Genomic DNA, 26833 nt, shown 5'->3' with positions numbered 1-26833 from the left:
CCTCTTCCAATCGCCTCTCTCACCTTCTCTCTTATCGGCTTCCACCGTCCACTGCACCACACCACCTTTCAAACAAACTTCGTCACCATCACCTCTCTCTCAATCTCTCTCTCTCATCAAAGGTAATGTTTAGAGTTTTATTTTTTAAGTTTTTGTTTTATTAAAGGTTGGTTTTTTTTTGTTTTGGATGGAAATTGAGTAATGGGTGTTCCCTTTTTTGTTGTTTCGGACTTCTTGGCAATTCAAAGACGTTTGAGTAGGCAATCAACTCTTCGTATTCATTACCTTCGATCATCTTCATCGCCAAACTATCGGTAATCAAAATCAAATTCACTCTCCAACCCCTTTCTCGTGGAAATTTAATTAATAATTTTGCTTCCATATAGATTCCAACCGGGATTCTTTTGTCTCAGTAACTTTGTAGAGTTATTTTGTTATGTACTGCTCACCTTAGCACCTTAAGAGGTAACGAAGATTGGCCAAGAGTGGCCGACCTAGTATGGAACTTAGGATATCGGTTCCATCCATATACTATCTTTAGTATTATTTCTCCTCTCCATTTATTAAATAATATTGTACAGACAACAAGAAGAAGAAACTAAAAGTATAAAGTAAGCTTCAACTTTTAAGTGTTAGTGTGTTACAACTGGTGCTCATGTGAGAGCTTAAACCCGGTCAATAGTCTGGTTTCACTTGAAGAGGTATGGCTGATCTTTAACATGTGACAATTTTTAATTTTTAATACTCCCTGAAGGTTTTGACAAAGTGTTTGTTGATAGTTACGCTTGAGTATTATAAAATATCTAAGGAGGATGCCATTTCCAAAACACAACAAACTATTATTAGAACTTTAAAGAACATTAATTTTCTATCTCAACTTTAAATAGGATTTTCCATCGCCAAACTATTATCCTTGGTTCTTTCTCTTTGGTTTTAACCTATTATCCTTTAATTTTCTTATTTTTCTATTTTGGAAAAATCAATTTTTAATAGTTGTATATGCTTTACAAAACATTATTTGCTGGGTTTGAGGGGATGAGTTTCACTATGAATTCAATTGGAGGTTCAATTTGTGTGTTTTCGAAATTGGGAGTATCGGCAATATTTTTATTGTGTTTGTATTGTTGTCATTGGTGAATTTGTATGTGCCAAAACACAAATTTTGCTTGGTTTGCCACTTACTTTTTTAGTTTGAACTTTGAACTGTATAGTCATAATATATAACTATTAAAATACAAATTCTTTGTTGCTTTGAAATATATTGCTATAAGCATATTTATTTGTTACGCTTTTTTCAGCTCAAGAAGGTGACGCCTCAGTGCTCATAGGGTTCTCTTGTAGGTGTTTTACTTACTACGGAGGTGAGTTGTCAAATTCTTAATTGTATTTTGTTATTGGTTGTATGTGTGAATAAAACAACTATGTAAAATGGATTTATTTAATTTCAATATAGCTCATTTGGATATGCTCTTTTAATATATATTTGTTTTCAATCAATGTGACCTCCCTAGATGGCTGAGTTTTAGTTTTCTTAGTTGGAGCATATATATTGCACACATATTCCTTTAAAAAATGGACTTACATTGATTTTTAATTTGTTTTGTTATTGTCTCCTTTGCTTTATCATTTACAAATATTTTTCTTTTTCATTACAATTATTGCTTAGGCTTTAAATATAGATTTATGTCCAGTAAAATAATTCATGTTTAGAGATTTTGTTAATTTGGTAAGACATTTTTGCTTGAGATGAGGCTTGGGATAAGTGTATTCATGAATGGATCATGCTATTTAGTTTGTATATAGTTTGAACTTGTGTGATTCTTGTTTATTTGTAGATACATCATTGAGGGTTTTTCTCCAAATGATAGAAGTAGTTGGGTGAATTTAGACTGCCATGACACCCGCTTTATAAATGGGGTAAACTATTTTATGGACTTTGTGGTAAAAACTACCGTAATAAGCTCTTAATGCCGGTCCTTGTCGTGGTGTGTAAAATGGAGGGAAAGCAAAACCTACTTAACTCGTGAGGTATCACATTTATAAAACCGGTTCGACCCAACATATTTAAACCGGATATTTCATGGTGAAGAAAGACATGATCCAATGTGGAGTCCCATGGGAACTCTAATTTGCATGAGAAGAATATAAATGATGCATTTACTACCGTGGCTGAAGAATTTGGTGGTGAAGAGTTAGATTCATTTCTTAGAGGTCTCGAGTTGATAATGGAGAGGCACCGGCATTGATGATGCTTGAATCGATATTGTCGATAAGAACTTTGAAGAGGCCATGAGTGCTTTATACCCTACCGGTTGCAAGAATTTCACTGTCTTAAGGTTTGTCATAAAAAGCTCGTTTTGAATCAAAGTTACACGTGGGTGGTCCGACATAAGTTTTACCGAAAGTTGCTTCAGCCATTTAAGGCAGCGTACCGGCCGGATAATAAAGTTCCGAAAGACACGTGATCGATCTGAAAAATTAGTTAAAAGAGTCAGCTAACTTATGAGAAGATCGATGCATGCCCAAATGATTGTATTTTATATTGGGGGAAGAAAAATGAATTGTTGCAAGAATGTCCTACTTGTAAGGTGTCGAGATATAAAATTGCAACAATTGAGGAGAGAAAAAACCGTGTAAGACTACCTGCGAAGCAGTTGCGGTACTTTCCAATTGGGGATAGGTTGAAGAGAATGTACGGTGTCGGTTGGGTAGCTAAAGCTATGTGTTGGCATTCTACAAATAGATTGGGGGATGGTGAGTTGGGTCACCCAGTTGACTCATCATCTTGGAAACACATTGATAGGACATACCTAAGTTTTTCTTCCGAGCCACGTAATGTTCGATTGGGCCTTGCCACTGATGGGTTCAACCCCTTTGGAATGCAAAGCACATCGTATAGTTCTTGGCCAGTGATGTGTGTCACATATAACCTCCCTCCCTGGCTATGTATGAAACCGCAATTCACTATCCTAGCACTACTCATTGAGGGACAACGACAACCTGGGAATGATATAGATATTTATTTACAGCCGTTGGTCCATGAATTGCAATCCTTGTGGGATAAAGGAGTGCTAGTCAAAGATGCTAATAGGGGTGATGTGTTCAATATGCGTGCAGTTCTCTTTATAGACAATTCATGACTTCCCAGCTTTTTGGGAACATCTCCGGATGTAGGACTAAGGGGAGATATGCATGTCCCCTTTGTGGTCTAAATACATCTACGTGAGACTTGTTCATGGGAGGGAAAAATGTTTATCTTGGTCATAGACGATTTTTGCCTCAATTAGATCCAAATAGACTTGATGTGAGAGAATCTACTTTCAACAAGGAAGAAGAACTCAGGTCACAACCCCTGCGTTTGTCTGGGGAGAAGGTTAAAGAGTTAACTCAGAATCTCAAAGTGAAATGGGGAAAGTGCAAGAAAAGGAAATGGGGAGGTGGTGACTCCGAGGATGAAGAAGATGTGGATGGGGAAGATGTGGACAGTGATTCTAGTTTTCCAAGGCGGTCAATATTTTCTAAACTTCTTCCATATTGGGAAGAACTCCCCGCTCCTCATAACATTGATGTGATGCACACCGAGAAGAACGATGTGAAATTCTTATTGCTTTGATGTTGGACACGAAAAAACTAAAGATGATCTCAATGCACGCAAAAGACTTGAAACTTTTGGGGATAAAGAAGAAGTATTGGGTGACGCACAATAATCGTAAAAGCGTGGAGTGTTTTGTCTTACACCCGCCGAGAAGTCATTGTTTTTACCACCTTAAGAAACATCTTGGCACTGCTGGTTTTAGTAGCAATTGGAGGATTATTGTCAAGGAGGGGTCCATGGAACTCAAAGGGATGAAGTCTCATGACTATCACATTCTAATGCAACATCTACTTCCCATGTATTGATCCAACACGCATATAAAAAGATCGGAAGGAGGCCCGGCTGTATATTGAGTTTTGTACTTTTTTCCGTGCTTTATGCTCGAGGAGAATTGATGTTGATTCTTTGGTTATACTTGAGATGGGCATGGCCAGAACCTTATGTGAGCTTGAGAAGATGTGTCCTCCGTCGCTTTTTGTCATAATGATGCATCTTCCCATTCATTTAGCCTATGAGGCCCGCGTGTTAGGACCAGTGTTCTATCGATGGATGTATGTCTTTGAAAGGTATACTTAGATCAAAAACTTTTCACATGATTATTTGGTTTTATTTCTTGTACTTTCTATTTAAGTTTTGTTATTTAAAGGTTAATGAAGCAGTACAAGGATTATGTTACGAATAAAGCACGCCCAGAAGGTTGCATTGCTGAGTGATACTTGAAGGAGGAGACAATGATATACTGTGGAGGATATGAAGGAGGGGGTGGCCTCCTTCAAAAGCTAGAAGAGTGCACCGAGGGTTTTGAGGTAACAATGCCTCCTGGTTTGCTCGATGAAGTTGATGAAGTAGGTCCTCTTGGTCCAAGTAAATGTTACCTTTTAGAGGGTGTTGAGTGGGAGTAAGCACGTAAGTGGATATTGAAAAGTCATCCAAAGTATGAAATGTGGGAGAAGTAAGTCTATTGTAGTTTACGTGTATGTATTTTTCAATTACCAAAGTGACATTTTTATATTATTTATTGTGCTTTTATTAATGATATTGAACAGAGAGTATAATAACTTCCTCGAGGTCTGCAAGAGAAACACAGGAAGAAAGTCTGGCCAATTCAAAGTACCTGAAAAGGACGAGTTCATGCCATGGTTAAGGAGACAACTTGATGTTCAAAACCCGAAAAGATGACGAGCTTTATAGAAATAGCAAGGGGACCAAAGACGCTTTTTGCTATAACATATGAGAAGTATGCAGTCAATGGTTTTTATTTGTCACCAAAGATTATGAGTTGACTAGAAGAAACCAAAACAGTGGAAGTTTGTACCAAGTGCCCAACTACCTTTTAAACGAAAGTGCTAAGGATAAAAATCCTATAGAAGCATCTGCTGAATACTATGGTGTTCTTAGGAAAATTGTTCAATTAGAGTACCCAAATACTGATTACAAACCAAGTGTTATTCAAGTCGCGATTGGGTTAAGCTCCCAAACGGTGTAAAGGTGGATAACGAGTCAAAACCGTTGTTGGTCAATCTATCCAATATGCTTGGTTCATCTCAAATGAATGATGAGCCATTCATTCTTATCGAAAGCATGTATCCCAAGTCTTTTTTTACTCTAAAGACCCAAATAATCTTGATTGGCATGTGGTTATTGAGGTTCCAAGAAAGGTTTACTCGATATGGACTCAACAAGAGTAGTGTCGAGAAAATATATTGGGATGAATCATTTTATGAGGCCTATCATTCCGAACGCATTATGGAGGATGAGTTGATCTTTAATGAAGAGAATATGGTTCTTCTTTGTTGAGGTTATCAACCAAGAAAAATACCTAGAAAGAAATGAGATGTTATTTTATTATATGAAGTCTTTTGTTATGAGAATTACATATTTAAACCTGTTTTTTGTTTTTTTTTCTGAATTCATATTTAAATTAGTGGTTCACGTTTTTAAATTAGTGTTTCACATTTTGACTAATTTCTAAATTCATTTTTGTTATTTGTACATTGATCCTTATTGTATTGATTATTAACTTAACTCATATGCAAGTGCTTGTTTAATTTGCGAGTTTAGTTATCGCTTTTGTACTATGGCTACTAGCACATCCCCGTTCAGCTCACCCACTAGAGGACTCCCCCAACACTAACACTAGTAATTAGTTAATAATTCATGATTATCTGATTAAGTTAATTATTTCCATTTCATCCTTGTATAACATCATCAGTTTTTGCATTATCAGGTGGGTCTGCTACTTCACGACCGCGCTCAGATAACACTAGAGGTCCTACTCTACCTATATCCGATCATTTGGAAGAGGGGCAAAGAATTGAACTTTGGCTTAATATCTATAACCAGCCTGATTTTCCTAAAGAAGGTGTCAGCAGGCTATCTAGTGAAGTTGCTCGCCTTGTGGACTATGAGATCCCATGCTTCTATAAGGATTGGCCAACTATGATGAAACTTAGTAAAGGAACTCACTATAACAGAATCATTAAAAGCTTGAACGACACTTTTGTATTTGTTAATGGTGACGAAGACAAGGGGGTAGACTGTAAGTATGTTCGGGATAAAGTCATGGCCGCATGGAGGAGCCACAAGGGTGAACTGAAAAAGAAATATGTTGCTGGTAAGGATCTAGAAATTGTGAAAATGAAGGCACCAGACGGAATCCCTTTGGAGGATTGGAAAGCTTTTGTGAATCATTGTCATTCAGATGAATTTAAGGTACTGTCTTAGACATTCTAACGATATACTATACGATATGCACTGTCCTTACTAGCTTATAAGATACAAAGCAAATTGTAACTTAATTTGTGTATGTTATGTAGCCATTAAGTGCGAGAAATATTCGAACCGCAAATTCAAATTGAACCAAACTGTGGGGAGGACACCAAAGACAAGTTTATCGCCGTAAAATTGCAAAGAAACAAGGTGTGTCAGTGGAAGAAGTTGATCGGGGTGATATGTACGTAGAAATGCACACACTTAAAAAAACTGGTACACCCCAACGACAGAGTTTGGCAGTAAGTCTTTATTTTATATGTTTTTTTCTTGGATGCTTAGTCAATGCATCACTTATATATATATATATATATATATATATATATATATATATATATATATATATATATTTAAAAGTGTATGCTTAGTCAGTGATACATCTGTGTTATCTATATGATTTTAGATTTTTTTTATGTTTTCCATTGAATAGGATAAGATTTCTCAACGTTCCCCTTTGAACTCTAACACGACCTCCAACTCCGACTTTGAAGGATGCGACAATGATGTTGTGACAAAGGTATGAATTTATACTTTGCTCAATTTTATTTTTATTCCTCGAATTAAAATCTCCAAGTACACAGGTTGTTGGTAAAGACTCAAGAGGGCGCATGGTCATGGGTTCTCGTGTCTCTAAGTCTTCATTTAAGCATTCGCTCCTTATAGGAAGAGATATCGAAACAGATTAAGGTCACCGAGGAGTTAAAAATCAGTTTGAAAAGAAAATTGATGAGTGAAGGACTCATTTGATGGAAAAGTAAATCGATTAATGAAACGGTGGCAGAATCTTGTTTGCCAGATGCCACCCACATGTAATTCCCCTGTTGGACCCTCTTCTTCTGGATCACATGATATATTCTCTCAGGTACGAATACATATGACTTAATTTTATTCTCATAGTAATAGTAAAATTTAATGGTTTGTGTATTTGAAATTTTAACTAATGTTATTTTATTTTATTTTTTTTTCTATTTTTGAAGGGACCTGATTACATGAATGCTGAAGTCAATGTGAGAGCCTTTTGGCCCTTGAGAAAGGTTGCATCTGGGAGGGTGAAAAAAGTTGATCCAACATTTAAGATTGGAAATAGAACTTTGGGGGATGGAAAATTCTTGGTTTACATTGATCTCGACATCGTAGGTTCTTACTTGTGCACCCGAGCCCTATAATCACTTTCGTACCCTTGGTCAAGTTGGGCAGGGACATGTTATTTGGCCTAAGGAATTTCTGCAGTTTCTCCCCCCTCGTTGTTGAAGGCCATTTCCCCTTTTTTAGTAGACACATAGTGTCATTTTCATCTTGGGCATGGAAGTATTTTATTTTGTATTAGTCAAGTCAGGATTTTTGACATGTTACTTTGCTTTCTGGATACGTTGTTTTGTTATGGATACTTTCGATGTGTTATTTTGTTTTATGGATATTTTGGTTGTGTTATATGTTGAATGAGCTTGTTTTATAGATATTTTGGTTGTGCTATATGTGGTACTTGCAATTGTGTGGTTGTTTGTTTACTTTTTCAAGGTGGCGGATTCTTTGTACTAATCTAACCCTTTTTAGCTCCTTGATGCAAACTAGATATTTGTGTTCTTTGGTCCCAAGCCCGGATAAAGGAGGAGGGAAAAGGTGGAACTGATTGGTTTTGCAGGTTATGAAGTGAAAGCAACCTCATTTGTCCCTTGAAGCATAAGAATATGCAGATTTAGTTCCCCGAGTTGAATAAGATAGTGTCTACAATTCAAGTGTTTGGTAAGTATTAGCATATAGCCTTGTTACTTTGATAATTATCCATTTTTTTTTCTAACTAACACCTAATCTCTTGATAGTTTCTTGAAGGTGAGAATTTTTAAAGTAGCCCGAGAGGTTTGAGTTTTCTAGAGGTTCTTCTTGGAATCTAGAAAATTCCAACTAGTCCGTGATGTGGAGATGGGAATTTTCTGCAAGCCACCATTGTAAGTACATCTACACCGATAGTGCATTAAGCGCCGCTTAACTATATAAATTATAAAGGAAGAAGGTGGTTGTTTACTTATGTAGTGGTTGTATGTGCCTATTGAGATGCCCAATCGTGTTCCGTGTTTTCATCAAAACTACTATGAGTGCCACACCTTTCTTTGCACTGTCCCATAATCACTTATTTTGCCTCGCAATAATCCCGCGTACACTCATCAAACCATTATACTTCCACATACTCCCCGAGCTTTGTTGATCTGCATATGAAGTAATATTTAGTCACAGAGCAGTGGACTCAGCAGCTGAACTACCCCTATTTTATTATAATTTATACACGGTTTTGCTATTATATATTACTCCTATCTGGTCAAATCCCTCTAGTTTGTTACTATCATCTGCAGTTACTAAATATGCATGCAACTCTACTTGTTATATATTTTTTATGGCACCTTATCCATGCAATTGAAATACTCTGCTTGTTTAATTTTTATTTGTTATCTAATGTTGACCTCTTCTGTAGGACCCTTCTGAAGAAGAGAAGAAATCAATTAGTAAAATTAAACGCATTGGTCAAATAGCTACGGTACAGAAACAGGCAAAATCACTCAAACCTCCAGAAAGAATTTCTTCAAATACTAATTCACTCAGACTAGGAACTAGTTCAGCTGTATCAAATGTACAAGTTTCCAGCGCAAACCAAGTTAGTCTCCCAACCAGACTCAGGAGTAGGCGTAAGAAAGCATTGATGCGGTTTGAATTGAAATCTCCCGAGAATATTGGAAATGAGCTTCAAAGCTGGTGTCTGCTTCTGTACTTTACAGGAAGCATTGGTTTTGGAATTGAGACATATGAATGATGAAGTCCTCCAGAGTAGTTAAAAAACGGGCAAAGAAAGAAAGACAAAGGGACACTAGTATTGGAAGATGACACTTACATTACAGTTGTCTGATTTAAACGTGTGGTTGAAATTCTTGAAACCTCAAGACTGAAAGCCCAGACCATGGTCGATGCAGCTGTGGAGGTACTGAAATCCTGGATCGCCTTTTTTTTTTTTTTTTTAAATCTTTGGTTTTATTGATTCTTCATTGTAGCTCTTATTCGTCCTATGTGCTTATCTTTCTTTTTAATATAACCTGGGATTTTAGTTAAATAGATGCTGCATGATCACTCTTTTTATTTCCTTCTGTCTGAGTAATTATACTGCTTTGATGGAAATTATAGGTGGTGTCCTCTTTGAAAGTTGGGGAAGATGCGTTTACAAGAGTGGGAGAGGCTTTAGATTCTGCAGATAATCGGCATTTTGGAACCGATTCTGGCATATCTGCTGGGCGATCTTTTACCTCTTCTGATCCAGGTCTTGGCAATTTGGCTAATCATGAATCCACAAATTCCTGCACATTGGAGTCAGTGATGCCAACTCCTCCAAATCCAACAAATACTTCTGAGCAGAGTGTTGCAATGCAAATCCCCTCAGAACTTATCTCTTCTTGTGTTGCTATGTTGCTCGTGATTCAGGTATTCTGACACTGCCTGCCTTCTGGACTCGTGATTTGCTTATGATGTGCTTTGTGATTTATGTTATTGCTCTTGTCATAGAATATATATTCGAAAGTTAATTGAATTTACGTCAAGTGAACTGATGAGTAGGTTTTGTTTGACGCTGAAGTGGCTGGCAGAACCTACTTGTTATGTTATTTCCTTGCTTTTTAGTACTCATTTGCAGTATGACGAGGATAATCTCAGAAGTGTTCCCTTTGATCTTTATCTGAGATTCAGTGAAATTTAAGAATGCAGCATATATATTCAGGGTCTGAAACAAAATTTAGGCAAGTAAAATCACTTCAGTGCCTGGCTATAGTTGGCAAAGACATGTTGATATAATTTGTGTATCGTGTATTTGTGTACCCTCCCATAATATGAGAATAGGAATTCATCTCCACACCGCCAACAACAGCCATAATGTATCTTTGGATGGATTAGCAATGTCAGTCTTCTTCCAGAGCACTGTTTTCCATATCAATAAGCCACTGAATTTCCCTTGTCCTAATCGGAGTCATATTTTTGTTTATTTAACCATATACTGCTTTAGCATTCTTTTTTCTTCTTATTTGCATTCATGTATTTTAATTACTAAAATTTCTATATTTCAGTTGGTGATGGACGACAAAGATACCAGAGCATGTGAGATTTTGCAAGCAATCTGTGCTGGAAAAAGCACAAGCAACATTGTTGTTGGCTACTCTACCTAAACATCTGCCTTGCAGAAATAAGTATGTAGCAGGTGTTAGATAATGTAGGTTGCTATTTTGTGCTTTTAGATTTAATAACGAGTTTGTTTGTATATGCCAGAGAAATGGATGATATAACTGCCTCCACTTTTAGCTTTGATGGTTGATCAGTTAAGGAAACTCCCTCCAATGATTCAAGGCGTTGTTCTTAGTAGTACAGTTTTGTTTCTGTTTCTGACCGAGTGAATGGATGCCTGCAGTTTGCATTTCTTAAGGTTCCTATGTTATATTGGTTTTTAAATGCTTGTATTAGTAGTACATTTGCGAATACTGTAACTAAGGTTTGCTGGCATCTTCCTTTTTAAATAGATTTATCTGTTCGGCCCACTTTTCCCCTGTTAAATACAAACTTCTTGGGTTTCTTATGTCATGTTTTTCTATTTCTGGTAGGTTTTAAAATATATTGAAGGAATGTGCTGGGTTATGCACTACTATTACGAAGGGGTATGCTGCTGACAATGGTAAGAGAAACTTTGATTGGCTTTGATCTGTGCAAAACTAATTCTCATTTCTCTGACTTTCTCAGATATATTGTTGAATGATTGTATTGTTAATGGGTGTACCACTTTAGAAAAAACCACATATGGTATTGGGTCTAATTAGGAAAAGGAGGTGGGCTGATGGTGATAGAAAGAAGAGGTGTATGTTTACATAAGAAGGAATTAGAAATTGGGATGAAGAAGACAAGGTAAAATTGGCGTAAGTGAGAATTTCACATATTTCTATTTTCTCCAGGTTTTATCCATATCATTATGCGCCATTTGCTTCTGATTTTCTTAATATTGAGCATTGTGAAATTCATTTCACACCTGGGACACCGTTCAAGCCATTTGATCAGTTAATGGGTGTATTGCCTGCTGCAAGGTTTGCATTTAAGACTATCCTTTTTGCTATTGGTACTTGGTTGTCAACACAATATGTGATTAGAGTTGTGTTTCTAGTGCGCATGCACTTCCCTTGTGTTACAGGGAATTGATGACTGATTCTTCATCACCAATTTTAGATTTTTATCCCAATGGTAAGGTTCATTTGGTTTTTCAGATACAACCTTGACTTCCTTCCTTACTGTAGTTATAAATATGAATTGTGAAGCCACGTGTTATAAATATGAGTTGTGAAGAATAAGCAGAGAGAAAGACGAGTACGTGTTAACATGGAGAGTCAAACAAGTAGAAATGAAGTAACAGCTGAAAAGCTTCGATCGGATTTTCTTCATGCTCTTCGTAGTAGACGTTCTGATCAAGGTAGACACATTCATTTACAATATCTTTTAATATGTTTTCGTTTCTTGCACTTTAAAAGCTTGATACATCCTTGAAATGTATTTGTCCTTAGAAATCTTCTAGTCACTTACGTTCTACATATGTGCAACATCGTGATATTTTCTCATTGTTTCAAGGCATCTGCTTCTAGGGGATATATTGCTATTGCAATTGATTCTCGCTATCATGGTGAACGAGCTGCACATATAACCACATACCGAGATGTACGTATATCCTTTCATTTTCTTGTTTTGACAAAAACTGTTTATATGCATAATATGTACTTTGGATGTTTTCCCGATGTATCCGATTATATGTTTTCTATTGATGTTTTAAAGACAATGGCATTTTCCAACGGAGTAATGGAGTGTCTCGCTTAATTTTTGAACTAAAGACACATGTTTCTGAATTTCAGATGACGTCCATTATTGAGATGGAAATGCCCACTTTGCTGTTTGTTACCTTTATACTTGATCAAGTCTAATTCCTCTTCCTTTTTTGGATATACATATTTGTTTTAATTCAAGTGCGGTAGCTTATACAATCTGAAAAATTGGTTATACAATGCCTTTCATTTTGATACGGTAATATGCATGTCCCGTTTAAATTTGTGATGCCTTACCCGTACTTGTTGTAGTTATGTCATTTTTGGAGGTGCAAATTACAATTGTCCGATCATATTGGCCGTGTCCCGCTATTGTGGTTTATGAAGAGCTCTCTATTAAAGAAATAGTTGTGGCGGTATGGGATCCGATAAAACCGGTTGATTACCTTCTGAAAGAGAGGATATAGACCATTCTAAGATCGGGATTACTGGTGAATCCCTTGGAGGTCAGTTAAATAAGACTTGTACTAATGGAAATTTAACTTGCAATGTTTCAGTAATTTGCACCTAGGGAATATCATAAGTGATCACTGAACCCATAGAACTTCAATTGGATAACGCAATGCCTCGGGGGTCGACAAGACCAGGAAGATGGCTTGCCTTTCTATTCATATGTAGACGGGCGTTAGCCAATGGCTTTACCGGTGGTCCAACTGGTATTTTCCTTATGACTCCGGTGGGGTTTACCCGAGATTAGACCGATTCTCCTCCTCCGCTCAACCACTCGATCAGATTTGTATGCCTTCTTTATAGAACTTATGATCGATAGTCAATTTGTTTCTTTAATTTGATTATACATATTGCTTCTTGAATTTAATTATATGCATGAAACTATCTGAACTTCATACTTTCGTCATCTTTGAATCTATTTTCCTTAGCATCCGGTTTCTCTATTTCTCTCGTGGATGAAACGCTAGTCGTCGAGAGATGACTTCAACGAAGTCACTATCTTTATGAAAATGGTTCAACTTTTATATATTTCGAACGTTAGAATGATAAATGTGTGCAGTTTTTAGCGGGCTTGGTTTCTTGGTACATTGAGAAAAATTTACGGTAAAGTTAGCTAGTGAAAGGAGGGCGCCTTGAGGACTTTGGTTGTCCGAGTAGGTGGTAGCACGTTACAGTATCGAAGGTGATCTAGTTTCCAGAAAACTTTGCTGCAATTACAAAACTAGCTCGAAGTCGAGGTGAGATATATGATGTTTTAGTACATTCTTCTACCTTGAAGTTTGCATAACCCGTCCTACTAATATGTCGGCAAAGAATGCTTAAATTGGAGAAATATTTCACTGAAATTGCGTGATGCATCACTTAGGACCATAGAGGTGCCTTGGCCTTTGTTTTCATTTTTGAGAAGGATCTGAATATCGTTAGCCATCCCGGGAGCCCAAATCGTCCTCGCTAAACACCGAATTCTTATCAGCCGAAAGTAACCGATAGACCAAATAAGCCAAGATGGTGTTTAGAGCCGAAGGAGCTCTATTTTTAATTCTATATTTTTAAACCGATAGACCTTCATAACTTGACTCCACGGGGCTCATGCAAAAGCGACCGGGTTAGTTTGGCCTTTAAAGCTAACCAAACACGTTATACCTAACGAACTAAGCGTAGTTGTGGGACTCTCGCTAGTATTGACCTCCGGACTAGTACCAATGGTGGTTCCTCATCCGGAGTAATGCACCTGTAAAGGGAGGGCATTCATCAAGCATCCAATCGCCATTGGACTAGAAAATAGATACAAGAATGATTTTAGAGTTCCCATCTTTCCCGATTGGCTTTGCTTTTCTCGAATGCGTATGAAACCGGAAACTCGCCTTAATTAGTAAATAAAGCGGAAACAAACCTGTGGGATAAGTCAACAAATCACATCATATATTGGATATCGCGTCGATCGAAGAGATTGATTCTCCCTTCCGGGCAAGTCCTGAGGAACGTCGACTTGATAGTCTTTATCCCCACTGGGTAAGTGGGAATCTGATTCATTGATTTGATTGAACCTAGCGGGTAGCGCGCTACTTCAAAGCTTGCACCCTAAAACTACTTTCACTTCCTAAATAGAAAGGAAGGAAGGGAAGAGGTAACTCACCAACAAGAGGATATGAAAAAATAGAGCACCAACAACCGTTCCACTCGAGCGGAACTTCTAACTTAAGAGCTGCTCACGTTTTTCAGCAGGGTCTGGGCTACGGGGTCCTTTTCCAACCTCTCTCTTATGCGTTCGGGGATGGCCCTTTGAGTTGGCTTGGCCCGCGCTGATAGTCTGTCCTGTTCTTGTGATGGAAGCAGAACTAAGCGGGTGCATCCGAGAAATCAAAGACGACTATAATCGGTGAAGTCCAATGAGCCGCTAAACCAAGAGAAACCCCAGAGCGATGGTAGGGAAGGGATGGTATGTTAATCAGATAATGATCATTCTTTTGCCGCAGAAATTCATGCATGATACTCTAGCTAATTGCAAGATTGAAAAATGTCGAATGATAACTAAAGCTGTTTTACAAAATTTTATCTCTATCTACATTTTTTAAAGACATATAGCGTAAGTACTTGTGATATTATCTTGCGAATGAATATTAAAAAATATTCGAGGACACTTGCATGTCATCCACTTTTGAGTTTGATGTAGGTAAAAAATACGCACTCACTTTTCCCAATTCTTCTTTTTACTAGAATATCCAATATTCTTGTTATGAAATTTCTTAGCACAAAATTTCTAAACTTAACGCTACCGTTCGAAAGCTCGTCGTCGAGATTGGGAAGAACAACCTGGATAAAGAAGTGGTGGAAAAGGTTAGTAGCATTAAAAATCTGTATTTTCTATCTAGAAGTACATTCCTCTCTTTATTCCATCCTCCTTCATTTGAGGTCTTCCTATCCATTATAATTTCTTATTTCTCTTTGGAGATGGGCATTTTGTTTATGATGCGGTATATGCTTCCTGGCTTGAAGGGCAGTTATATTTTGTACCTTGTGCAACCTATCTCAAAATTTTCCAGCTTTGTCATTTTTCACCATGTAACTGTGATGAAAATGACGAGCCCTACTTTTGCGAGGTTTGGGATAGGATAGCTCCTGGTCTAGCATCCCACCATTGCACCACCCTCTTCTAATTTTGAATGGTATACTAGATTTTATACAGCTTTGTGGTATATTAGTTGGTGTGGTCGGGGGATCCTTGGTCTTCGTGGTGGATTCATATTGGGTCCTCTATTCTTGGAACTTGGCATTCCTCCCGTGTGTGTATCGGCCACCATTCTTACATTAGCTAGAACTTGTAATGAGATAGAGAGGGCATAATATTAATTGGAACTATGGATCACCCCTACTTCTTTCCGTCTTTAGTTTGCCTCCACAATTGCTTTGCAATATCTACATTTGTGGGTTTGGGAGAATAGATCACCCTATCACCATCTCAAGATGTTCTCGTCGATTCACATCCAGGAAATAAAATTGTTGACCCTTCGTAAAACCCAACTTGTTGTTCATAAAATAAATCAATAAATGATTGTAGTTACGTGTTTACTTATTTTTGCTAGACTTAATGTGAGGGTCTAATTGCAGGTCTCGAGTGCTACAACAACTTTTGCCATGACGTTCTCTTCATCGATGTCAGTCGTGGAATACTACCTTCTAAAACATTTTCCAGTTCCCTATGGTACAGAAATTCTGTTATTTGCTTTTGTCATTTTTATATTTATTATATATGTATATCGTAGACCGACTGTAAGGCTCGTCGAGCGTCGAGGTAGCGCCGTAGGCATGTCGACGCCTCGCGGGCCGTAGGCATGGGCATACCTTAGTATTTACATAAAAGAGGAAATAGAGTTAAGGTTAGTAACGAACTTATACTTTTAGAAATTTTCTAATCGGCCTTATGGCGAACTTCCTTATATTTATGGTTGTGTATATGTGTTTTGTCTTATCTGGTTAATCTCTTTACTGTCAGGTAATTGAGATATGTCTTATTTCCGTGATTACCTCGGTTATTTCCTTTGGGTTGCCACTTCTTAGGAAATGCAGTCCTTGCCCGGAAGCAAACGCTAATTCTGATATAGAGTGCCCGCCCCTCCGTGAATGTATGGGAATTATGTCAATTTCAACAGATCGATCATATAGTGTAACCATTCAATCGTAATCAATATATGATCACGACATACAATAAGATGGTCTCTGCATAATTTGGATAGTACAATTAGTGATTTTTATTTACACAAATATAACTTTTTGCAGGTGGACGACAAGTACCAAAATTCCTCCAATACTGAAGTTTAGGAGGGCCTTAGAAGTAGCAACTCACCTCTCATGCTGGTCCAACCACTCTCTCAGTAAGAATCTCCATCATCTCATCTTTTTACGTACATTAGTAGAACATGTGGCATTTTTTCTCTGGAGTTTCTGTACATAGCTTATAAAAATTAGAAATATATGTTACGCACATACACATGATGAATGCGACTTGATTGGATACAATTAGGCAATGTAGAGCAGCCCAAGTTCAACGAGTTATGCAGAGTAGATGTCAAGCCCAAGTTAGTGGAAACCACTGTCCATTGATTAATTTAATTTCCTTTAGATGGTATTTTTTTAGAGCAAGTAAAAACAAAGTGAGATGCTAATTTAAGTTTTAATTGTAGCACATAGAAATGCTCTTGCTATGTGCTATGACTTTTCTCCATTCATCTAGGTTTCGACTTTTAGACTTATGGGATTTTGACTTTAATATCATTTCCTTGTGATTCATTTGTATGTAGGTATTTGTATGCAGGTGGATGCTCATGAAAAGGTTATTAAGGCTAGGGTTCTATGAAGCTAGGACTTCAAATCATTTTCGAAAGTATTCAAGTGCAAGGGAATGATAAAACGTAACGGAAAAACATGTGCGAGGTGAACTAAGGCATTATTACTTGTACGGATGATGAAATATATTGAAAAATATTTGGAAATTCATATTATATTGAGTTTGTGGTAATAAATGCTACATACTTTTTTTTTACTTGTATGAATAGTCGTCTCTTTATCTATTTTTCGGCAAAGGAATTTTGATTGGGAATGTGGTTTCTTTGTAATATTGTTATTAAGATGAATGGATTATTAGTTGGATTGAAAGGCAAAAGTGGATAAAAATAGTATATAAATATATATTATTTTTGTTTTTTTTTAATTCTAAAACGTTTTAGCCACGGCCAATGTCCGTAGATAATGCAAAAAGATGTGTGTTGCAGAGGTACTTTTACCACGGATTATGCCACATCTTTTATCTCTCACAAAAATAATTGCAACGGATTATGCCACGGTTATTATCTATGGCACTTGCCACGGCTTATGCCACCATGGTCGAAAGCTGTGGTAGTTGCTATGGCTATTCCCACGGTCATTATCTATGGCACTTTGCGACGGGCGTTTGCCATGGTCATTCCACGATGGCAAGTTCCTATGGCTTGAGCTGTGCATGGACCGTCGCGATTACCCATGGTCATTATTTATAGCTAACATTTTACCGACAGGTCAAAACCCCACGGACTTGCGACAGCTGATAGCCGTGGCTAAAGCCTTTTACCCACAGTTTTGGTCTGTGGCTAAAAGTCAGCTTTCTTATAGTGTGTGAATTTCATGGCGAAATATCTGTGGGAAATGATATGCGATTGTGAGGAAGTTTTTGATGGGTACATTTTTTGTATAAAGAGGAATCTTCGTAGCCTAAATGTACTTTCTTTTGAGTTTGTTGTTTAGTCTGGCAAGATCGAAAGTAAGCACAAGTCTCTGCCATTAGAGAAGTTGAGGTGCCTACAAGTTTTAACAGAGTGTCTGTTGGGTAAATGTCCTGTCGGTCGTTTTGGATCAGAAGCAGATTCTGTTAGATTTGAGTTATCTTGTGTGGCCCAAAATGTCAGAATGGCATTGACAATGAAGTTTCTTCGTTCCCCAGATTTTGTTTCGGCATTTAACTTTCTTGGTGGTTTTGATAGTCCAGAAGAATTTTCATTCTCTACCCCCCCCGTCCAGAGCGTATACCACAACCATATCTCCCACCACCCCCTGCTGGAAAAACGGTAATTTCTATTCCCTTGTGACATTACAGAGTCGCATCATATAGGTTCAATATTATGTGTTATTGTAATTTGCACTTGGTTGTGATTGTTATAATTTATTGTTAATTCTTGCAGTCGATGAAAAGAAAATATTGTGAGGCTGATTCAGAGATGAGTATTGTCGAGGAGATTGAATTTGATACTTTTTTGCTTTCGAAAAGACCAAGACTAGGAAGTGTGCAAGGCGTTTGGTATCCTGCGAAGCCAAAGGAGACATGCATAAGTTATGTTCTCCCCTGTGGAATAGTGGAAGTGGAGTTGTACGATGAGTTTGAAGTTTAAAAAGATGATTGATGTCGTAAGCGAAGTTTAAGCTTAATGTTTTGGTAATCCGCATATTGTAATGTAATTACTGTCATTATATAATCAGAATGCTAGTATAATGTCATGGGTTATCAATTTAATGTCATACTAGTAAGCATTGTTGAATTATGTGCATATGACAACCTAGTTTTGTGTTGTTGAAAGTACCAATTTTGATCAGAGCGTTCATGTTTAAACAACAATTTAATGTTGAAAGCACTGTTTGTTGTTTTTCGTTTTATACTCTAATTTTTGAATTTGCAAATTAGTACATATCGAGGATATTGTTCCATTGAAGAAAGAAGAAACATGAACCGCAAATTACTGCATAGCAATTTTAAAAGGGAAAACGGAAAACAAACAATCGATCTATACCTTTAATGAAACTTTAATGAGTTGATGTTGAAGAGGTTCGATAATCTTCGATTTCCTCAGCTGAATTGAGTGAAAATTTTCGAATAAACTCATCGTCACTACCACTGTCACTGCCAAAACAACAACAATTGTCACTATCACCCTCGTGGAGTGAATTAGAGTATGTCGATTATGGTGAAACAAACAAACAGAAGCCAAATTTCAGATTGCATGAAAGATTCTAGTTACGTACTCGTATTGGGGGAATGGCATTGGAACCGAAGAGCTTGAGGTCCATGTGTTGGACGGTTTGTACACAAGACACCCCAAATGAATTTTCATTTGTTTCTTTTGCACCAGCCCCCTTTTAAATGGACCCGGCTCTTAAACAGACTAGTCCGTTTACAGACATGTGTCTTGAATAACTTATATAGTGTCGGTAACAGCTTATATAGTGTCTTCAAAACCTTTTGTAATTTATATTTATTAACTTTTTAATTTATGCTTATATATGACACTATGTAAGCTTTGCACGACCTAATATAAGCTGAGAAAGACACTATAGAACATGTCCGTAAATGGACGTCCTTTTAAGAGCCGGGCTATTAAACTAATATAAGTTCGGATTGAGAATGGGTTTTCCCTCTGTAAATGCGCCATCCTATAGTTATTAGGTCTCCGTTGTTTTTAAGCCAATTTCAGACTATATAAAACCAACCTCAGACCTAACATTACCTTCCCCTCACAACCTAAGATCTAATTTACTTTCGGTGTAAATCCATACAGTAGGGAGAGAGGGTGAGAAGAATTCGGTAAAAACAAAACTTTGGTCCTGAAGTAAGAGATGAAGAGGTTGCTACTGATTCAGGCAACAACTATTTAGGAGAACAACGTGTCCAGATCTCCCGGTATTTCGGTAAAAATTTCATTTTTTATGGCAAGCTAAATTTTATTGATTTGTTACCACTTTGCTAAACATATTACCAATTTTGTAGTCATAAATTTAGTCCAAAAGATTTTGTAAATAATATTTGAAGTGACTGTCCACATTTTGTTGAAAGTTTAACTTAATAACTGACTTCCCCATTCAAGAAATGCAGAAAACAAACTATGATACATATAATGGAATGTATATGACACAATTGATGTTCTTGAGAAAAACATTGAAAATGGTGAAGAATGTAGAGAGAGAGAGAGAGAGAGAGAGAGAGAGAGAGAGAATGCTTAGTTGTTCGAGATGTTTATCTTTGTACTTTTCATTATTATTTTGTTTAATTATTATTATTATTATTAGAGCAGTGAGTGAATGTCCTATGACGCTTCACTATCACCCAACTAAATAAAATCCTTCATACTCGAATTTCATTCTGCACTACTTTTTTAGTAGCATTACATTCCTTTTCTCTAAATCTCATGGCAAAGTTCTGCTACGCGGCCATTAGAGGGTGGCAACCAGGTATATGCAGGCACTGGAGTAGCTGCAGGGATGAGGTAACTGAAATTCTCTCCCTCTAATGTTTTTCGAACCGAATTCTTATAATTCCGTTTACTTTCTAAATACCTTAGTACATGGGACTGTGAACCATTTTCGTGAGCAGGTACACAAATTTGCTGGCCAAGACGACATTGGATGTAATTCTATCGAAGAGGCGGAGTTCTTGCTTTCGAGAAAAGAAAGGAATCAACAATTACTACAATGAGTTCAATCGACATTAGAAGAGACAACCTGTACAACCCATACCCACAATCAACACTACTACTACGGGGAGACTTGCATGCAAATTGAGCACAACAACCAATCAGTTTTACTTAGGAACATGGCTCTCATCATTATTGGCCTACTTGTTGGTCTTATTGCTTTAATGGTTAGGTTGATTTTCCTGTTGTTGGTGCAAAAACGATGTATATGGATATTTTGCTTATGTATATGTATTTCGCCATGCATGTACGTACTAGGTTGATTTGCATGTTGCGCTATGTACTTGGCTATTTTGCTAACACCTTTCTCTAACTGCACTATTGTGTAAGTGTGCTTCAAATATACTGCAACAGAAGATATGGGCTAAAAAATAGGCTTTCTCTTAAATTATACTGCAACAGAAAATATATATATAAGCTGGCCACAAACAAGCTAATAAGCGTAAATTAAAAAGTTGTTCAAGGCATCTGTCAAATTGAAAATTAAAGTGTATCAAGGCTGAGTCTGACAATAGAACCATTTTTAGACACGTAACGTGAAGATATAACACGTACCATGAAGATATGTAATATAGTGTCTTGACGCAGCTATTTAGTGTTTTGCACAATTTATATAATGTCTTGCGCAAGACCATGTAATAAACGTAAATGAAAAAGTTATTAAAGACATTATATATGTTGTTCAAGACACTAAATAAGTTGTCAAATACACACCATGTCTATTAACGGATAATCCATTTAAGAGAAGGCCTGATAAAATACTTACGCTGACAATAAAACATAGAATAATTATACAGCGTGTGGAATGGTAATATGTGGACATGATTGATAACATAAATATTGAGAACATTCAATAAGTCTGGAATGTTCAATATAAATACATAATTAGATAAAGACTGGGAACAAAATAAAATATATAGTAATTTTGTAGTATTAGTTGTAGAATTCTAACAAGTTTCCATCCCTGGCTAGTTGAAAATTCCTCCATACGGAATGAAGTCTGACATTATGGGTAGGATTTTGCTGCTGCCTGATTTTTTGATTTTTTCGTCCGACATAACTTTATTAGTACGTAAGTTGTACCACACTAGCCAGGACTCGCACTTGAAGAGCACAACATCGATGGAGAAAAGGTTAACAAATTATGGGTAAGGAAATGTTTGATACAAGTGATCCAAGAGAAACTCAAGCAGTCGACTCCACACCCTAGCATTGTAGTCTTGCAATATGTAGAGTTTGATTTATCTAGCATGAATTGGACAATTCCAGAAGGTGTACATGATAGCAATAATGCCCTGGAATTGAAAGAGCTTGTAACCGTTTGGGGTGGAGGTCGAGGGGGAAGTGCCACCTTTGTCCACTCTTCAACACCAATATGGAATGCCAAAATTCCAACATCCTAAAGAGACCAGTGTAGATGTCCCTTTGCTAAAACTCCAGGTTACATCTGAATGTGTTAAGTGTTGAAGGACAAACATAGGTTTTCCAACCTTCTCCACTTCAAAATGTTGGAGTTGAAAATTTCAATGAAATGGACAATGACACACTTGTTTTTATTGTCTCAGCTTCGAATTACAGTATGGTGGTTTGGTTTAGACAATTGGACTATTGTGAATTGTAAAGGTTCAATTGAATGCATCGACATGCCCATACACTCTGTCTAGAATTTAATCTTAGGCCTACGCAACATACGCAATTGATGAGTTGTGGGTTTGCATACATAAAATTTGGTGTCTCTAAAATGCTTTTCACACAGACAAATAATACCTTCACTAGAAGATACCATGATCTGAACACCATTTGGGCAGAAATCCAAATTTGGAGTAGGAATTGGTGGAATGTGAGAAATGTTTGAAAGGAAGGAAGTATAGAGTTCGGAAAAGTGGTTGGTCTGAATCACGTAGCCCAAAAATGCTTTTTTCTTCAAAACAAAATCAGTTATGAATGAACTCACATAACCGAGCGACTCCCAATCATTGGATACAAATTTGGATTTCTGAACCAATTGGAGTGGACCATGTGCAAGTATCTTTTGGCATAATTCAAGGGGGATGTAGAGGCTCTGGTTGGCATCTTCTTCTTCAGGAGGTAGTGCCATTGTGTGAGAAAAAAGTTTTTGGCTATCAAGCCATTGTGTAATGCATGTGTTTGCTTACTTTTGAATAGAAAGGACACATCTTTTCAAATAGGATTTACAGATTCATTTTTCAGTTATTTGACGAGTTTTTTAAAAGTTGTAACTGAAAAGGTTTTTGATAGAAATTCAAATTCAAAAGTTTTTTAAACAGACATTGCAACGCAATGTACTGGAATACTTTAGAAAGGGGGGAAAACTCTCGTCAACTTATGACAACGGGGGCCTTATGACAAATTGGTCAAGTTCTCGAATTAAATTCGTCCAAATCTCAAGTTTCATCTACACAACACCCAAAGCTAAACTTATGGCACCTCAGTAGCTACTCCTGATAATATCAGTTTTTGATAACCTAATTTTCTCTCCATTTCGAAGGTTTATTTTTTCCCCCCGTTTCACTCTCTCACATACTATTTACCGAAGCTTGGAGCTCCACGAATCGAAGGTTAGTTTAGTTTGTTACTCTATTTTGGAATATATATAATTGTTACTTTAGTTTGTTTATTTGTCTGTTTTGAGTAGTTAGGTTATAATTTGTGTGCTTAGCGATTTCTTGTTTTGAGTAGTTAGGTTACAATGTCTGTTTAGGCATTTTTCGGTTTGATTTGGTCCTTTTTTTATTTTGTTGGTGTTTATGAGAACGGAACAGAAGAAAAAAAATTAAAACAGACATTGTGGTCACTTTAATCACACCTTATGTTACTTTTGTTATGTATATAGGATGAGAAAGAAAGTTGTACATGAGGAAGATTCTAGAGAAGAAGGTGGAACGAGGATTGACATAACAACCCAATGCAACCCCAGTAGGCTTCATAAAATGTTCTTTGAAAAGTTTAATGCAGTAGAATTGGAGGACTTTCGAATGTCTCCGTTTGGTTTCCTGCTTCGCACCCAAGAGCAAATAGATCCAGAAGATAACAAGGCCTATTCATTAATTACCCATAACAACTTGATTGTTGCCATTTTGAATCGTCAGATTTCTAAGCTTACGTACAAAGTTAGAGATGGTTATTTGAATTTCAAGAAGTATGATGTCGCTTTATTCATTGGACTTGCCACCAATGAACCTCTTCACTATTACTTCGAGATGAAGGAGGATAATCCCACACATTTCGGGAGGAAGTATTTTCCTTTGGATAAAGAAGCGGAAAAATGCAAAACGCATAAAGCAGGGGTTCTTCTGGATAACATATTGAAAGTCAGGGATAGGGTGAAGACCCGATCCGAAGGAAACCCATCTTTACTCCCAGATTTATACCGACTGAACCGGTTGTATGCCCTTGGAGTCTTCTTGATTCCAACGGGGATGAAGGGTCTAAGTGTAATCCATATTGACCTTGTTGACAATCTTCAGACCTTTGATTGTTTTCCTTGGGGATACCTTGTCTTTGAAGGTATCAAGGAAGGGGTAGAGTCGCTCTACACTAAACTTAGCCATCACTTCAAGCGTACTCCACATGAAACTTTTCATTTTTGCCTTCATGGCTGTGCAGTTATCTTCAGCCTGTGGGTTTACCTCCATATTCCATCCTTGGGGCCTCGCCGACTGGATCCTAACACTTTCCCTTTTCTACTTGGGTGGGTGAAGATTCTTGGCAAAACCACCCGTGGATGTACCTGGGAGAGAAAGTTGTTGAAGAGAAATTGCAAAGTTAAGCGTGTGGTCGAACTTCTAGCTACGGTGAGAGCCAAGGCTGTCGTAAGGGATGCGCTCGAGGTTAGTTTGTAAATTGAAGAAAATAATAACGTTAAATGATAAAGATAGTATCTAAGTTGTTAACAAGCCATTCTAGATACTATATAAGCTGTTAAAGGTATCTAGTCACATATATTAAGGACATGTTATACAGTGTCTTGAGAAGCTAGTATAGATTTGTTCACAGTTTATATAGAGTTCTAAAAATTGTATTTGTCATTCACAGGAGGAATTGAATGATCGAGCATGGGCATACGACCTGATTGATGCTGTCATGATTTGCCCGCGAGCTTTTGTAAGTGGTTGCTATACACATTGTTTTTGCATTGTTATTCTATAATTATGACTTTCAATTTAAGCGTTACGACCTTTTACGCAGCTAACCACCAGACGAGTGGGACAGGTGAAAGCGATGGAGGAGAGTGATGATGGTGAGTTTGAAGAAGAGGTGGAAAATGAGGTGGAAAATGTGTCAGAGGGAATTAGAACACACCAGAAGTAGACACCACCTGTGAGGCAGACTAGTACTATTAATGAAGCTATCCAAGTGACAAGGCATAGTATGAGATCTGTTAGATATCGGGAGACTGACGAGGGTAGAACTCAGGTGGAAAATGTTCAGCCCTTGAAGAAGCATGCATGTCTTGCAACTGCCTCAGAAAATGTTATCCCTATTACAAAGACTAGTAAGAAATCAGTTAGTAAGAAGCCCATAAAAAAGTCAAATATTGCCAGCCTTGGCACTCCGTTGAGGAGGACCAAAAGATTGATGATTGTGAATAATTGATAAGAGCCCAAAACTGTAGTTTTAACCCCTTAACAATATAGCTGTTAGACCAATTATGTGATTAATAATATAGGTTTATCATTAATTACGTGTTTCTAAGTATTTTAGGCTCTGGAGTTAAATAAATATAAATTTGTTCCTAATTAGGCGTAAAAAAGAGCTAAAGTGATTGCTATGAAAGTTCTATGAAGAAAGCCCAAGTTTCATGGAGAAAAGGCCCTTAAAAAGCCCAAGTCAAGCTGTTAAGTGAAAGTCAAACCGGATTAGAAAGTTGAAGAAAAATCAACAGAATTTCAAAAGGCCATATCTTTGGGCTCAAAACTCGGATTTGGTCCCATTTTCTATCAAAATGACCGGCTCAGAAAGCTCTTTCCAATGGTCAAGAACTTGACTCGATCAGAGTAGTATAAGTTGGTGAAACCTCAAGCTACAGTAACACGACCAGAATTGGACGTCTTGGATTCAACAAATTAGGTTTTGGGCTCGATTTTTCGGCCCAAAACATGGCTCCTCAGCCCATGCACGAATTTGGGGATCTAGCTCTTCTATATTAAAAGACAAAAGCTTAGCTCTTAAGTTATCTAGATCTAAACCTAGTTCTAGTTCATAAAATTTAGTTTTTGTAATATAGAATTTGTTTTAATTCATTAAATTAGTTTATATAGATTAATCTAGATAGTTGTCAATTTTATTAGTTGTTAGAACAAGTTTTGAATCTTAGAATAAAATATTTAGTTTATATTTCAATATTCAATTTCGAATTCAAGCTTTTATTCATAGATTTAGTTGTTTTAAATTGATAATTAGTATTCATATTCTTAGTTCTAAATTAGTTTCAAATTCAGTTTAATCCATTTTGAATCACCATTATTATTGTTCAATTAGATTTATAAGTTTAATTAGTTATTCAATAATGACTTGTTTTAATTCATATAGAAATGATAGTTTTATGAATCAAGGCTAAACCTCCATTAGAGGGGTTTGAGGAAGCCTTGATGGAAACTTGATTGAGTAGTGTAGAAATAGTTTTAAGATTCTATTCCACTCTAGAAGGTAGTTGATTCGCCATGAGAATGGGTTGAACTTCCTCACATGCTAGTTGTTATTTGGTAGAGATTGCCATGAATGGTTAGGGATTAGAACGACAAATTCTTATCGTAAGAACATAAGAATTGGATTACAACAATTTATGCTAGTTTATTAAGTTGGATTCAAGGTGGAATCAAATTCCCCTAATTCTTTATCTAGATTCAAACCTTTTTATTTCCATAGTTTGAATTATCGTAGTTAATATTATAGTATTTGAATTGCCATCGTAGTATAATTTCCACATTACTCTCATTAACTTTGGATAGACCGATAATAAGCTTAGAAAATGCGAATACTAAAGAACTAGGAGTGGAATGAATCTTTTACTCCAACTCTATTGCGATAGCATTTGAGAGTAGAATAACTTTGATAAACAATCTAGAATAGTATAAAGTTTTAGTTTTACTTGCGTTTAAGTTTCATCATTTATTCATGAGTAA

At 36.8% G+C, this 26833-nt stretch overlaps 1 protein-coding gene and 1 long non-coding RNA gene across 3 annotated transcripts; both read left to right on the top strand.

The window, feature by feature from the left end:
• The first annotated feature begins 8835 nt into the window (after positions 1–8835).
• On the top strand, positions 8836–12094 carry LOC147493266 (uncharacterized). 2 transcript variants are annotated; one of them, XM_086566467.1, is made up of 6 exons: positions 8836–9332; positions 9533–9826; positions 10462–10581; positions 10661–10814; positions 10990–11060; positions 11335–11386. In XM_086566467.1, the coding sequence occupies exons 1-3, from the start codon at positions 9312–9314 to the stop codon at positions 10558–10560; spliced, it is 414 nt and encodes a 137-aa protein (XP_086422593.1). In that variant the 5' UTR covers positions 8836–9311; the 3' UTR covers positions 10561–10581; positions 10661–10814; positions 10990–11060; positions 11335–11386. The 2 variants fall into 2 exon arrangements, 1 of the variants encoding a protein (XP_086422593.1); XR_015198986.1 differs by lacking the exons at positions 8836–9332; positions 9533–9826; positions 10462–10581; positions 10661–10814 and adding exons at positions 11541–11617; positions 11720–11843; positions 11999–12094 and having other exon boundaries at positions 10837–11060; positions 11335–11463.
• Positions 12095–14988: 2894 nt separating this feature from the next.
• LOC147493265 (uncharacterized) lies at positions 14989–17293 on the top strand. The gene is made up of 4 exons (XR_015198853.1): positions 14989–15033; positions 15805–15898; positions 16474–16568; positions 16995–17293. It is a non-coding gene; the product is annotated as an uncharacterized LOC147493265 (long non-coding RNA).
• Positions 17294–26833: the final 9540 nt, after the last annotated feature.

This window comes from Coptis chinensis, chromosome 6 (genome assembly GCF_015680905.1).
Source record: "Coptis chinensis isolate HL-2020 chromosome 6, ASM1568090v1, whole genome shotgun sequence".
In the NCBI taxonomy this organism is placed as follows: domain Eukaryota; kingdom Viridiplantae; phylum Streptophyta; class Magnoliopsida; order Ranunculales; family Ranunculaceae; genus Coptis; species Coptis chinensis.
The sequence above is the reverse complement of the archived record's forward strand: the minus strand, read 5'-3'. Positions and strand labels throughout refer to the sequence as shown.